Source organism: Nothobranchius furzeri, chromosome 14 (assembly GCF_043380555.1).
Source record: "Nothobranchius furzeri strain GRZ-AD chromosome 14, NfurGRZ-RIMD1, whole genome shotgun sequence".
Classification (NCBI taxonomy): Eukaryota; Metazoa; Chordata; class Actinopteri; order Cyprinodontiformes; family Nothobranchiidae; genus Nothobranchius; species Nothobranchius furzeri.
Genome location: NC_091754.1, coordinates 39,212,802 through 39,228,925, shown reverse-complemented (window position 1 = coordinate 39,228,925; position 16,124 = coordinate 39,212,802). Strand labels below are relative to the sequence as shown.

The 16,124-nt window shown below is 44.0% G+C and overlaps 1 protein-coding gene across 1 annotated transcript in view; it reads left to right on the top strand.

Annotated features, from left to right (window-relative positions):
• Positions 1-840: 840 nt before the first annotated feature.
• ccdc80 (coiled-coil domain containing 80) overlaps positions 841-16,124 on the top strand; it is a 48,966-nt gene continuing 33,682 nt past the window's right edge. Inside the window, exons 1-4 of the mRNA XM_015965687.3 lie at positions 841-1,602; positions 1,669-1,866; positions 2,314-2,708; positions 7,389-7,706. Coding sequence (XP_015821173.1) covers positions 1,023-1,602; positions 1,669-1,866; positions 2,314-2,708; positions 7,389-7,706 — 1,491 coding nt within the window. The 5' untranslated portion in view covers positions 841-1,022. The remainder of the gene's footprint in view (positions 1,603-1,668; positions 1,867-2,313; positions 2,709-7,388; positions 7,707-16,124) is intronic.

The window sequence follows — 16,124 nt, the reverse complement described above, 5'->3', positions numbered from 1 at the left end:
GTTTATAGAACTCAGAATCCTTAAAGAAGCAGTACAGCTGAATATCATCTGCATATCGGTGATAAGAGACATTATGAAAAGAATCAGTTATCTGTCCAAGAGGGTGTATGTACAGCAGAAACAACAGTGGGCCCAAAACAGAGCCTTGGGGTACCCCACAGAACAGATCAGTAGAATCTGACATGATTTGTTTTATACAGACACGTAACTTCTGTTAGAAAGGTACAATCTAAACCAGTCTAGAACAGTTCCAGAGATCCCCACCGAGTCTGTTAATAAAGGTGTTGTGATCAACAGTGTCAAAAGCTGCATGAAGATCTAACAACACTAACACTGTGAGTTCCCCGTTGTCTGCAGCCATCATGATGTCACTGGAAACTTTAAGCAAAGCTGTTTCTGCTGAATGCTTTTTACCAAAACCAGACTGGAATTTATATAAACTGTTGTGTAGTTCCAGAAAAGTAATCAGCTGATCTGCCACAACCTTTTCTAGTATTTTAGAGATAAAGGGTCATTTAGACATGGGTCTGTAGTTTTTAGGCTGAGGTGAGCTCTGACTATAGGGTCTTCAGCTCCTTCACCGGGACTTCCTGTTTCCGGGTTTCCTGTCAAGTTCATCAGTACTTTATGTGTGTGTGATCCCCTGAGTTTGTTTTCCAGTGCGTGTGAGCGCGCGTGTGTAAGTGGTGCGTGTGCGGTGAGTGCGCGCGCGCGCGCGTGTCGCCAGAGGGACACCCCGGAACAGGAGGAGACCAGTTCCAGCTCCAGAACCTCCTCCTCCTGGACAACACCAGCCCGGACTGGTTCAGAACTTTTCCTTGTTTTCCGGTTCGGAGGAGATTCGGCCTGGATGCTTGAGCGGCTGTTGGCTGAAGTTTCCGTCCCGTTAGCGCAGGTCCGGCCCGGACATGCTCTGAGAGCGGTACCGCCGAACTGCCTGGACCGTGCTTCATCTGGACTTAATGTTCTGAGAACTGGATCAGAACCCGGATCGAGCCCAGTTTGCTGTAAAAGTCTTTACAATGAGGGGGGTTGTTTGTTTGGGGTTGGTTCTGGTCCATCTGCTCAGCTGGACCGGAGCCGACAAACAGAACCGCGTGAAGCTGCGGGAGACCTACAAAGAGCGCGCGGGGCGCCTCCGAGCGGGGTTCGGTTCGGCCAGCAGCTACAAAGTGGGAGTGCAGGCTGAGGAGGGGGTTTCGGGTCGGCCCGGGTCCAGGAGACTAGGGGATGAAGGTGCGTCACCATGGAGAGGGGGGTCCGGGCGGCTGCAGGATGAGGGCACCCCAGGGTCCAGGGCCAAGATCTCCAGCAGCACCGGGTCACCCAATCTGTTGGCCAGCTTCGCAGGGAAGAACCGGGTCCTGGTGATCTCTGCGCCTCACGAATCCGACGGCTACTTCCGGATGATGATGTCACTCCTGAAGCCAGACGTCTACTGCGAGCTGGCAGAGAGACACGTCCACCAGATCATCATGTTCCACCAGGAGGGGGAGCTGGGGGGCAAGGTGAGACGGGTCAGCACGGACGGGAGGGTTCTGGAGGAGCCGCTGGACACCACGCTCATCCCCAGGCTCATGAGCTTCCTCAAGCTGGACAAAGGTAAGGGGCGGGGCCTGATTAGCATGACCTTTCACCTTAGACCAGCCTAACAGTCTTGACTGGCAGGTAAATTTGGGATGGCGCTGCTGAAGAAGACCCTGCAGGTGGAGGAGAAGTACCCCTACCCCGTCAGGCTGGAGGCCATGTATGAGGTCATAGATCAGTCCCCCATCAGGAAGCTGGAGAAGGTCCGCCAGAAGGGATTTGTCCAGAAGTGTAAAGCAGCAGGTGTAGAGGGGCAGGTGGAGGAGGGCACTCTTCCAGGTGAGTTTGCCATCAGCACCAGGAGATGGTTTCCCTGATGAAGCCATTCTCACACACACACACACACACACACACACACACACACACACACACACACACACACACACACACACACACACACACACACACACACACACCAGGACAGGGTTTGCTCGCCTGTTACAACACAGAAGTTGGTCTTAGTTCCTATAATGTGAGATATTTAGATACTCGAGTACACATCCACACTGATTCTTAACTTGGCTTGATTGTTTTTTCCTCAGTGCTCCAGGTTGATGCTTTTAAATCTAAATGTCCAAAGTTACCAACACTTTCATGTACAAATGTATTTTATTTGAACCGTTCTAGTTATCGGGGTAAAATCCTAGAAAGAAGAGCATAAACATGTTCAGAATGTTCTAGAAATGAGCTTGTTATCTAAAGAACGTTTTTGTTTGTGTCGAAAAGCTCCTGACCCACCTCCAGAGAGAAAACCATTGAAGAAGACCTCGAGAAAGCCCACACAGACCATAACAACTTCCACAACCACCACAACAACAACCAGAGCAACTACAACCGCCAAACCCACAACTACGTCTACCAGGAGACTCACTACCACCACCCAAACAGTGACCCAAGCCCAGACCACAGCAATGTGGCTCCCTGCGCCCAGAACCACCGCTGATCCTTATTACACCTTACACCCTAACAACCACAGGGAGAGGTTCCCGCCTAAAACCACCCCAGCTGGAAACAACCGCACGGACAAGGACAACAGATATCCTCCGAGCCGCAAACTGGTGCCTTTCACCCACAAGCCTCCCAAAATCAAGCCCACCAACAAGAAGAACAGAGGAGAAAAGGTGATTTTACAAACTATCTATTTATAGCCACTTTTACAAAACAATGCCGTAAATTTGCCGCAATGTCGTGGCGGCATCAGGGAGCCTTAGGTCGTGTATAAGTGGCGGTAATGTGGCATAATCGTGTCCTTTTTATAAAAGATTAGGTGATGGTGGCATAAGGGGGGTATGGGGTGGTCTCTGCGCTGCTACAGACTTGTGTTTATCTTGGACGTAACGTGCTTTTTATCATGATTGAAGCTGCGATCTAAGTGTTTTGTAACAAGCCTTGTCAGCTGATTTTGTTCAAAAAGCAAAACATTGCTTTACTTTTATTTTCAACGTAAGTGCCGGCCGGAGCTCGGCATTAACTCCCCACGTCATCATGACACCTTCCTCTGTTGCGCCGGTTATAGCCCAGACAGTTACCGCTACCAAGCAAGGCGGAAAGACTGCCTCAAAATTCACGCAACGCCATAGTGAGTTTATAAGGCACCGTTGCAGAAGTATTACGCAGATTAGCCGGCATGGTGTGTCTTGTAAAAATGCTGCATCTGTCTGATATAATCTGACGATACTGGCCTTCAAATGTAATATCGGAAAATATAAATATTTAACTCCTATAGTGACCCGATCTTTACATACCACGCACAGCAAACTCTTTGGCTTCATCTCCTCGCTCTCAAATCGACAAGATATGACAGATTTGAGGTTTAGTTTCTGAGATATTGTAGTTTTATTTGGCACAACTTGTGAATAATTTGTAATTATGTAATCCTGCTATTCCTGTAAGTGACAGTCATTTGGCCCTCAAACGTAAGCCTTATATGAGGAACCTCGGAGTTATCTTTCACGAACAATTGAATTTCTTTAAGCAGGTCAATGCAGTAGTCAAGAATAGCTTTTATCAACTTAGAGCCATCTCGAAACTGAAGCAATTTCTTAACTGCTCATGCTTGGAGAATGTTATTCATCCTCTTGTTACTTCACGCCTTGACTATTGCATTGCCCTATTTGTCGGCCTGCCCAAGTCCACCATAGCTCGTCTTCGTTTAGTTCAAAACTCTGCAGCCTGTCTCACCACAAACACATCAAGGTGGAACCGTATTACTCCCATTCTCTCAGAGCTGCACTGGCTCTCTATCTTTCAGAATACAATTCAAAATCATTCTATTTACATTCAAAAGGTCTAGATACAAACATCAGGGCAAACGCGCATTCTCAATGGTGGCCCCTTTACTCTGAAAAAATCTTCTCAATGATCTGCCTGACGACTGACACAAGTCAAAGCTTAAAACACCCTTTTCAGCAGGCATTTATTTTTAGGTAACCATCTGCTCTTTTTTAGGTAACCATCTGCTCTTTTACTCTTCCCTTTTAGCTTTTATGATTTGTGCATTTTTAGTTCTATCTTTTATTGTAATTGTCCAAAAACATTACCCCACAAACAGTAAAGGAAAATTTAGTAAAGACGCAACTTGAGTACTGAGTAAAATCAGACCTAACAATTTTCAAATGATGTCCTCTTTCAGGCAAAAGCCTATAAAGTTGTGGACAAATTATGATATTTTAAAGACTAAAAAGAAAGTAATTGTTCAAATAAATGACATAATCTATTTCAACCTGAAGAAAGGCTTTTCTAAGTAAATTACTACCCACCTCCGCTTTCAACTGCCCTCCATATTTGGCAGATGTTTGGGTAATGGCAACTTCATATAGCACAGGGGTGACACCAAAGCTTAGAACTAGAATAAACCAAATACTAAATAAAGAAATAAAAACAGCATACAAATTGCACTAATAAAAGAAAATACAAGCAGTCTAATGGCCACGGGTAAAGGCCAGACCAAATGAAAAAAGTCTTTAGCCTGACCTTAACAACTGTCACCAATGGTGAAGCACGCAGTTTAATAAGTAACTCATTCCCGAGTTTCGGACCTGCCATGGAAAACGCCCTGTCTCCTCTTGTCTTTACACGAGTCCTAGGAACAGTGAGTAGGAGACTATTGTCTGAGCGGAGTGCCCGTGCTGGTGTATATAGATGCATCAGCGTCTGTAGATATGCAGGAGCCAGTCCATTTAACGATTTAAAAACCAATAAAAGGACTTTAAAACGAGTCTGAAAATCCACAGGCAGCCAGTACAAGGATTCCAAGACTGGGGAGACATGGTCAAATTTCCTTTTCCCCACCAAACATTTTGCAGCTGCATTTGGCACTAGTTGCAGCCTTGCCAGAGTTGCCCTGGTGACTCCAAATAGGAGGGAATTACAGTGGTCAATCCGTGTTGATGTAAAAGCATGAACTACCATTTCCAGGTGTTGCCTTGTCAGGAATGGTTTTATGTTAGCTAAACGGCGCAGATAATAAAAAGATGTGGACACGATTCCATTTACATGGGCATCAAAACCCAAGACATTGTCAAGTTTAACGCCAAGGTTTGTGATAGCTGTCTTTCCCTTTGAAGTAAATGACCCACAGTCAAGTGAGGTGGTATCAATGCCATTAGGTCCAACTAGGATTGTCTCTGTCTTGTCCTCGTTGAGGCAGAAATTATTTGCCAACTACCACCTCTTCACTTCAGACAAGCAGTCTACTGTATTTAGTTGTCCACCGATTTGCCATGTTCACCACCGAGGGGGAAATAAAGTTGGCAGTCATTAGCAAAAAAATGAAAACTAATGTCAAAACGACGGAAAATATCCCCCAATAGGAGAATATAGATCAAAAACCGAAGTATCCCAGCACAGAACCCTGGGGAACACCCCAGGAGAGTTTTTGAATTGAATTGAATTGAATTCAAACAAGGTGCTGGGGTTGTGTTGTTTCAGATACAATCTAACCTGCTTTAATGCACAATGAATTAGTCTAATAATAATTGTTAATACATTTAGGATGATCCCTAATCATTTCTGGCTATTATGTTTTTCAGTTCTTTTGAGCTGAGTCACTGTGGTAGAAAATTGTTTGCATTTTGCTAAAGAAAAAATCACAATCATGATATTTTAAAATTAGTCAGATTATTGCAATAAAAATATGTGAATGTCAGAGTTTACTACAAAACCCTGTTGAATAGATGCAAATCTGCAGCAAAATACTATTGACTCAATATTCAGAACCTCCTTTTGAAGAAATAACAACCTCTAAATGCTTGCTGTGGCTTCCAGTGAGAGTCTGGGATCTGGTTGAAGGTATTTTGGACCGTTCTTCTTTACAAAACATCTCTAGTTCATTCAGGTTTGATGACTTCTGACAGCACGGACAGCTCTTTTACTCACACCACAGATTTTCAATTATATTCAGTTCAGGGGACTGAGATGACTGTTCCAGAACAACGTGTTCCTCTGCATGAATGCCTGAACACACATTTCCAAACTTTCTGGCCATCTCCTGTGATTCAGTTTCAACACATTTCCCTCAGCAGTACTAGCTGATTGTCCCATTTAGTAATAAAACACGACTGTGAACATCTCTCTCTCTCTCTCTCTCTCTCTCTCTCTCTCTCTCTCTCTCTCTCTCTCTCTCTCTCTCTCTCTCTCTCTCTCTCTCTCTCTCTCTCTCTCTCTCTCTCTCTCTCTCTCTCTCTCTCTCTCTCTCTCTCTCTCTCTCTCTCTCTCTCTCTCTCTCTCTCTCTCTCTCTCTCTCTCTCTCTCTCTCTCTCTCTCTCTCTCTCTCTCTCTCTCTCTCTCTCTCTCTCTCTCTCTCTCTCTCTCTCTCTCTCTCTCTCTCTCTCTCTCTCTCTCTCTCTCTCTCTCTCTCTCTCTCTCTCTCCGTGCTGCACTCAGCCGTCAGACCCACAGATCAGCTGATCCAGCTGTAGGGAAAAGGACAAACGTACAACTTAATTTTAATATTGTCACCCAAAAACGCAGCAAAGCATCATGTTACCTGCAGTTATTCACTAGTGAAGCAAAACTTAATTTAACGTGAGTGAAAAAAAAAAACCCCATAAAAACGATTCAAAGAATCAGGAAAGCAGGAAGAAATGTTACTTCTGTTTTTACATAATTTTTTTACTTAAGTTCACACTATTCAGAATTTTGTGTTTTCATCGCATTTAGCTTGTATTTCATTTAAAGTATCTTCAGCTTTATTCATTTTATGAGATTTTGAATTGCATTGTTGAGAAAAATGATCATAATTCAACATTTAGGTTTTGTAAAAATGCCATTTAAAGAACATCCAATGATCCCTAAATGGCATTCGACAGTTTTTGAAAGTATTTGTTCATTCCTGACAGACAGCTGAACACTATGAAAAACTGACATTGCTGCTTAGGCTCCAGCCAGGGCACAGGGTCAGGACAGGTCAGCTGTAAAGATATGCTACTGATCCATTCTAAAATAAAGGTCAACTTATTCACACCAAGTAAGTTTTTACCGGAAAGCATCGGATTAGCTAAAAAACAAAATATGTTTCATTTAGTTTGAATTTTAAAACAGGAATGTCACCATTTTCATTTTATTTTTATTTTTTATTATTGATGTATTGAAAGACAGAGAAATCAACTTGTGAAGACAATGTAATAAATGGTATGGCAGTAGCTCTTCTGTACCTTTGTTGTGTAAAAGCAACTCACGTCTCCAAAAGGTCGGAGACCTCTGGCCTAGACACTCGTCAGCTACAGGTCTGAACGAGCCTCTGATTCTGATGCTGCATGGGTATAACATGATCATCTAACATTATTTCCCTCTGTGTGTAGATGTTTGTGGAAACGTATGAGCCCAGTGTTCCAACTGAGAAGGACTTAGAGAAGATGGAGACCGTCACCAATATCAGGCCTACCAAGAGGGTTAAGAGTAAGCATGAGAAGAAAAAGAGTGAAGACCCTTTAAAGAAAGGCGACAGAAAAGGAAAACCTAGTAAGGAGGGAAAAAACAGAGGAAAGAAAAATGGGAAAAAGCTTCCTAAATACCCAGAGAATCAGGACTACCCAAAACCCACCAAGAGGCCAGCTGTCCTGCCAAAGAACTCCCTGCCAGATTTCCTGGACTACTTTGAGAACAAGAGGCGACTGTTGGTAAGATCATGACACAACAAGAGAAAATGTCTATTCTGACTCCAAAGAACTGAGCATGGTTGAGATTTTAGGAAATACTTTGAGTTTCTATTCTGTTCGCCAATGACCAACTGTAGCTGATCAGGAAACAGCAGCAATCTCAGCAGGGTGAGCCCTGGTCAGACTATCCTGTTCTGGTTTATTATCAGTACACACACACATATACACACGCAGGCTCACACATTCACATAATAGATATCCTTAAAGGTGTCACCACCGATCACTACCGCGCATATCTACATCCTGGTCTTTAAGGCCGTTAAAATAAATAGTATTGGAAAAATAAAAAGGTGCTTTTCTGACCCTTTTTTGGAAAAGACATATCTTCTTGCAAAATCACACGTATTATTTCAGATGTGCCGGACAGTCGTTATAATAATGCAAATGAGGGCCGTGTTGATTGGTGGAAGGAAGTAAGGGTGTTGACACCGTAGGCTTTGCTCTAAAATAACTATAAGGCTCAAGTTATGGCTGAACCAAACCTGGCTGTGACCTACGTGATCTAACCGTATATACAGGTGCTGGCCAGTAAATTAGAATATCATCAAAAGGTTGAAAATATTTCAGTAATTCCATTCAAAACGTGAAACTTGTACATTATATTCATGCAATGCACACAGACCAATGTATTTCCGATGTTTATTACGTTTAATTTTGATATTTATAGGTGACAACCAATGAAAACATCAAATCTGGTATCTCAGAAAATTAGAATATTCTAAAGGCCAATGAAAAAATGTTTGTTTCTCTAATGTTGGCCAACTGAAAAGAATGAACATGAAAAGAATGTGCATGTATAGCACTCAATACTTAGTCGGGGCTCCTTTTGCCTCAATAACTGCAGTAATGCGGCGTGGCATGGACTCGATCAGTCTGTGGCACTGCTCAGGTATTATGAGAGCCCAGGTTGCTCTGATAGTCGTCTTCAGCTCCTCTGCATTGTTGGGTCTAGCGTATTGCATCCTCCGCTTCACAATACCCCACAGATTTTCTATGGGGTTAAGGTCAGGCGAGTTTGCTGGCCAATCAAGGACAGGGATACCATGGTCCTTGAACCAGGTGCTGGTGGTTTTGGCACTGTGTGCAGGTGCCAAGTCCTGTTGAAAGGTGAAGTCTGCATCCCCATAAAGTTGGTCAGCAGCAGGAAGCATGAAGTGCTCTAAAACTTCCTGGTAGACGGCTGCATTGACCCTGGACCTCAGGAAACAGAGTGGGCCAACACCGGCAGATGACATGGCACCCCACACCATCACTGACGGTGGAAACTTTACACTGGACCTCATGCAACGTGGATTCTGTGCTTCTCCGCTCTTCCTCCAGACTCTGGGTCCTTGATTTCCAAAGGAAATGCAGAACTTGCTTTCATCAGAAAACATAACTTTGGACCACTCAGCATCAGTCCAGTCCTTTTTGTCCTTGGCCCAGGCGAGACGCTTCTTGCGCTGTTTCTTGTTCAAGAGTGGCTTGACACACGGAATGCGACACCTGAATCCCATGTCTTTCATGAGTCTCCTCGTGGTGGTTCTTGAAGCGCTGACTCCAGCTGCAGTCCACTCTTTGTGGATCTCCCCCACATTTTTGAATGGGTTTGTCGTCACAATTCTCTGCAGGGTGCGGTTATCCCTAGAGCTTGTACACTTTTTTCTACCACATTTTTTCCGTCCCTTCGCCTGTCTGTTAATGTGCTTGGACACAGAGCTCTGCGAACAGCCAGCTTCTTTAGCAATCACCTTTTGTGTCTTGCCCTCCTTGTGCAAGGTGTCAATGATTGTCTTTTGGACAGCTGTTAAGTCAGAAGTCTTCCCCATGATTGTGGTGCCTTCAAAACAAGACTGAGGGACCTTTTAAAGGCCTTTGCAGGTGTTTTGAGTAAATCAGCTGATTAGAGTGGCAGCAGGTGTCTTCTATATTCAGCCTTTTCAGAATATTCTAATTTTTTGAGATACCAAATTTGGAGTTTTCATTAGTTGTCACTTATGAATATCAAATTTAAATGTAATGAACATTGGAAATACATTGGTCTGTGTGCATTGCATGAATATAATGTACAAGTTTCACGTTTTGAATGGAATTACTGAAATATTTTCAACCTTTTGATGATATTCTAATTTACTGGCCAGCACCTGTATAGAAGCCCGACTCCGAACCTGAGCTGGAAAGCGAAGATGTAGAGCACACATGTCAGACACAAGGCTCGTGGGCCAGGTGTGGCCCACCACATCATTTTATATGGCCCACGAGAGATTCAAGTGTCTTAAAATAGGTCTATGCCGCTTCAAAGCGCACATTGGCTATAAACTACATTTCATGATGATTGTGTTCCCACTGCAGTGACGCCACTAGGTCGCAGTGTATCCACTTCAGTGTTTAATTAATGCAACAAGTGAAAATAACTATCCACACATCATCCCAAAATGTCCAGGAAGAGAGAGATTGATGCAGAAGGAAGGTGTTTCAACAAAGATGGAAGATGTTGATGCTTCTAGGAGAAAAACCGGTATGTCTTTACTATCATTAGCGTCCATGCTGCTAGCATCAGCGTCTGCAGCGTTACCTCCTCTGCCTCGGACAAACTGAAAACACTCTTCTTACTCAGCGCCAAGTTACTCAGCAATTAGCCGACTTTGAAGCCCAGAAATGGAATTTAACAGCTCAGTAATGTTTGCTGCTGACATAGAAAGCACACCGACCAACTTCCAGACCGAGATGATTTAACTCCAGTTTAGCGACACGCTCAAGTCACTATGACTCTGTGGCTGCTGCAGCTTTTATCCCCCTCCCGACACAACTGCGTGGTCCAGATGCTCTCCATGTCCAGCAGCACAAACCTGTGTGAGCAACTGTTTCTCACTGATGAACTCCTTCCTCAGCTCAGAGCCCGACCCCACAGGTGCAGGTCTGGCTGGAGCAGGTGAGCATCAGAGGAAACCAGAGTGGAGAAAACTGGGATTGAATTGTTTTGGCTTTGACCCATGCGTCGAGGTGAGTCGGACTAGATCTAGTCACAACCTCTCAACCTCACACACCAACTAACCCCCAAATTCCACTACCTCCGCTCCGGTCCGCCCCCGCCTTCCGCAGCCGCTCGCTTCCAAACTCAATTTTTCTTGGTACCCGCTCTACAACGGCTCCGCTCCGGTGCGGAGACCTGAGGTGGGAAAACAGGCATGCGCGGGATTTTCGAGATCTTGCGATACAGTCCGAGCAATAAACGCGGAAGTTAGATCCAAACACCCGTTGTGTGGGAGAAGCATCGGCATGAACTGTTTAATCTGCCCATCATTTGTGTTGACAGATCAGCAGTGTTTGGATCAACAAAGTGTGACTACTTTGATAGTGGAAACTGTATTTATGGCTTATTTTTGTGCATTTAAACTTCAGCCGCCACTGTTGTTAAACCTGTGCATTTGAAACAAAAAACGCCTTTTGTTTATCAATTTATTGTGAAAAACAGAAGTTGTGCTTGCTCCTTTTCCTGTTGGGCGGTTGTGATTTCTGTCCATTTACTGCGGAGGTGCTCCGGCGTCCGGCAAAAATAGGATCAATTCTATTTTTGCCGGAACAGAGGGCGGCGCGCTGCGCTGCACTACCGGAGCACGGCCGCAGTAGTGGAATTGCTCTGACTGACTACAACGGGACCGATTTTGCTCCGGCTTTCGTGTCGGAGCGGAGCGGAGGTAGTGGAATTTGGGGGTTAGGCTCCTTCCCCACCAGGGAGGTGACATTCTACGTATCAAGAGCCAGCTTCTGTAGCTGAGGATCAGGCCACCAAGGTCCGCACCTTTGACTACCACCCGTCACACACTGCACCTGACCCCTTTGGCCCCTTCCACAAATGGTGAGCCCATGGGAAGGGTGACCCACATTTCATCCTTGGGCTGTGCCCGGCCGGGCTCCATGGGTGAAAGCCCAGCCACCAGGTGCTAGCCGACGTGCCCCACCTCCAGGCCTGGCTCAAGAGGGGGGACCTGGTGACCCGCGTCCAGGCAAGGGAACACTGTGTCCATTTATATAATTCATCATAAGAGGTCTTCGGGCTGCTCTTTGTCTGGTCCCTCACCTAGGACCTGTTTGCCATGGGTGACCCTACCAGAGGCATAAAACCTCAGACAACTTAGCTCCTTGGATCATTGGGACACTCAAACCCCTCCCCCATGGTAAGGTGGCAGCCCAGGGAGAAAGATGGTTTTTATTTATTTTTATTTAACCCTTATCTAAGCAGTGAAATCCTTTGAGATCGAGTCTCTTTTGCGAAAGTGACCAAGAAGGCCGTCATAACGGTTTCACATAAAACACAGATGTTGGTGATGTTATAAGTCCTGCCATAGAACAAGTTCGCCAGAACATATATTTACATTTTAACATGTTGTGGTGCCATTTTTTGGATAATTTCAACCTGCTGTACATCAATACAACCCTTACATTCTAAATTTTAATTATATAAATGTAAAATGTTCTAAAAATGCAATTATCCATACAGAAATAGAAAATCATGTTTTGTTTTTACATATTTTTCATTATACTGAGATGCCACACCGTTATCCCTCAGGATTGTCGATGAAAAAAGCTGCACACAATCCTTTCAAACAACAACACATTTATTTGAAGTGCTTCCATGAATTAGTTTCTGAGATACACTCATTTATGTAAACTGTAACAAAAACAAAACAAATAATAATCAGCAGGAGTCTGACATATTAATGTTGGATATTTGTAGCTAATAGTTTTCCTTTTGTCTCACTAATAATAACAACTGTAAGGTTTTGGGTTCAGACAGAACTTTTGCCTTGTCATTGACTCAGGATGCTACCAGCTGTTGTCACCAGAAGAAAAGAGAGAGTCCAGGATTTAGCAGAGCTCTGACTTTTTTATCGTTTTGGTTGCAAACATTCCATGACAGTGGAGCATGGATTCCCCTTCACAAACAACCAACCATCTAGAGACAAACCAGGCTGACTTTTAAAGCTACCTAAGAACCAACGTGGGCAAGGACAGCAGTCAGCTAGAAATCCTTGAAATTCAAACAATCTATTTACATGTTTACACCCTAACTTCACTCAAAAGAACAAAAACAACAAGTACACTTAAACAAATACAGGTTAACATCCTCTCCCCTCCCTCTCTCTTCAGTCAGTTGGCTTCTCCCTCAGTAGAGCTGATTAAGCACACCAGGAAATGATCAGGTCTGCCTATGGGCGCGCTTCCATGGCAACTAGAGCTGAGGAAAATAATCAAATCATCGATGCATCGGGATGTGGACATAAACGATTTTGCATCGTGGAAGAGTACGCCATAATCGATTATAGTGGAATGCAGTTTTGTTTTATTAACGGCGGCACCAGCGCAGCATCCAAACCTGTCAGAGTGAGCGTCCTCCACATTTACCAAGTGGTTCCGCCTTAATGTGTTTCTGCAGGGCTGAGCGCTGGAGTTGTAACCTGAGACCAAGCCGGAACCGAATCATCCCGACCGGTTCTGTTGGATTTGGGCCGTGAATTATGTTAATTGAGCGGGTTGTCATGTTGCGTGCTCAAGCGAGAGAGGGAGAGAGAGAGAGTGAGAGAGGACGCTCCTCCAAGCACACATAATTATTTTCATAACGTCATTATTGTTTCTCCTGGAAGTGCTCAGTCAGACCGAGTGCTGTGATGTCGGGAGAGCCGGTCTTGGGGAGGAGGCGGGGTCAGTGACGGCGGCTGCAGCGTGATCGTCTGTCTCTTTTATTTAGGGACACGGAGAAGTTAAAAGGAGAGAGAAATAGAAGAAAGAAGTTCTTGTTCCATTTTATTCTTTTGTTTCATGATGATAAACTGATGTTAAATTCAGCTTAAAGAGAAACTGGGAGGAAGCTAACAGTTTTTCCAGGCATTTTTAGCAAGACAAACGTGGTAGAGTGATGACGTCGGAGTTGTTTTACCGCGTTAGCATGTAGCTAATGTCCCGCTGATCTCTGCCCGTGGAGAATGAGCTGATCTGGAAGGCCAGGGCTCCCGGTCGCAGCGGTAATTTAACAGTCCCAGTCCATATTAGATCTCAAATTCAGCCTAGAGACGAGTCCGCGGGCGGCAACACCCCCCACCCCCACTGCTCTCCCAATGGGGAGGGCCGACAATTCGTAAAAATGCCAGGGCCGAATTTTGGTCCCAGTCCACCCCTGCCTATACAGTTTCAGTTCTACAAGCGTTTGAACACAGATATGCAAATGGGAGCACCGGCACTCCTGCCGGTCTTAAAGGGTTAAAGTGCAGCCTGTGACTTTATAATCTAGTTGACTTCCAGCAAGGGCGTATGAACGTGTTTAATGTTGGGGCGGGTGGTGGTGGGGTGGTGGGGTGGTCACATTTTGGAAATCTAACAAATCTGTTGTAGGTCAATATATAGGTCCCATGAAGTGAGACCTTAATGATCATTACATGATTTTAGAGTGGGACTGGTTGTGCAATTTTTGATCAATTTTTGAGTGTGTATGAGTGAAGAATAACAGGAATGTATATCATTTCCTTTTTAAGCGTTCTTTGTATTTATTTCTTTGTTATCAGCTACGGAGCGCTGTACATCTTGTTGTATAATTTGCAATGACAATAAAGGTGAAATTGAAATATTCATTTCAACCACAGTAATTTAAGCACAGATTAATCAAAACATTGTTATTATTCTTCAACCATTATTGATCATTCAACCATATGATTATTTACTCATCTTGTTTGTTATATGGTTTAATTATGAAAGTTCATCCGTTCTGTTCTGTGAAGCAAAGCAGTCTTGGATAACAGGGAGCTTGCGAGAGGCCTTGGGCAAGCCCAGTATCTTTCTTGCAGATTAAAGCCCCACTTAAGACTTATGTCTCCATGTGACCCGATACTGAAGAGGTGACCTGTAGATGAAAAAACAGACCATTTCCTAAGGCTACATAACCCCCCTTTTCAAGGACACAGGGTCCTGGCAGAAACCACAAGTCGTTGAATAATTCCAGAGGCCTTAAGGACGTCGTAGAGGAAGGAAAGGTTAGTTCCCAGGCAGAAGCATCAGGTGGGGAAAGCAAACCCCCACACTGGAGAATAATCAACGGTATTCCAAGTAGGAAGTAATAATTCCGAACAGGCAGTAATAATTCCACTTAGCGTAATCCTTAGGCAGGAAGCAGACGAGCAGGAAACAGACCAGATCCCAAGCGAACCGTAGAAATCCAGGAACCATAGCGGGAACCAAAGGACGTCCAGAACCAGACGAACCGGAACCACAAGCAGCAGGCAGCTGAACCAGGAGATGAAGCAGAGGTCGTCCCAGGAAGCGAGGAGCACTGGTGAAACCCAGCAGAGAAGAGAGCACACACACACATGTAGACACACAGATGGTGTCTGATGTAAAATAACAAATAAAAAGAAACCTGGCACTGCATGTACCTGTGTACATACCTATGTGAAGTATACTATGTAAACAGAGTCCTGGTGAAAGAAATAGATGCAGTAAACTACGTGTACTGGAAAAGTGTTGCAAAAAGAACTAAATAATAAAAACCTATAATATATGTAAGGGACAGTGAAAGCTTTTGGGCAAAAATGTCATCAAAAATGATCTGTAGCCCATAACTTGGCAAAATTAAAACAAAGGAGATCATAAAAGTTATCTCAAAAAGTAATCAGCTGTAAGCAAAATAATGCAAAAAATATACAAAAAAAAAAATATATATATATATATATCTGCGAATGAAGAACACTGGAATGTAAATCAGTGATGTTAGCAATCAACCTATATGTGAATATACCCCATAAGGAATTAGAGATTCGTAAATTAAACTGAAGAATAAAGTGAACTTAAATCAGTCATAAAATGTATAAAAATAGCAAAAATTATCCAAATCACTGGGAATTGAAAAATAAAAGAAAATGGAATTTTGATTAAACATAACAGTTAGTGGAATACGCCTTTTACTGTTAATGACTTAACCATTACAGAACTTCAGGAACCCACAGCACGACTGTCTCAAGTCACCCAAGTCTGCACGTCATGTAGACAGGAAGTACAACCATGCACATACACAAACACAAACAGAACTTGACACCGAGTGTGAGCGGACTGAACTTTCACCCCCCTTTTGGATCGATTCCAGTTGGGTTATCAGAGTCATGGGTTGTAATATCATCCAAGTTAGTGGAACCCTTGTGTGGTTTGATTTGGTTCCTGTGGATCCACTTATAGATTGGATCTTTGTTACCTTTGGTGATCTTGATCTGATGATACATGACTGGAGAGAGTTTTTCAGTTATCAGGTATGGACCTGACCACTTTGGCAAAAGTTTCTAAGCCAGTTTACCAGAGGAGACTTTTGTGCGACCGGAAGTAGGAGCAAAGATGTAGAACCAGGCCTCATCACCCACG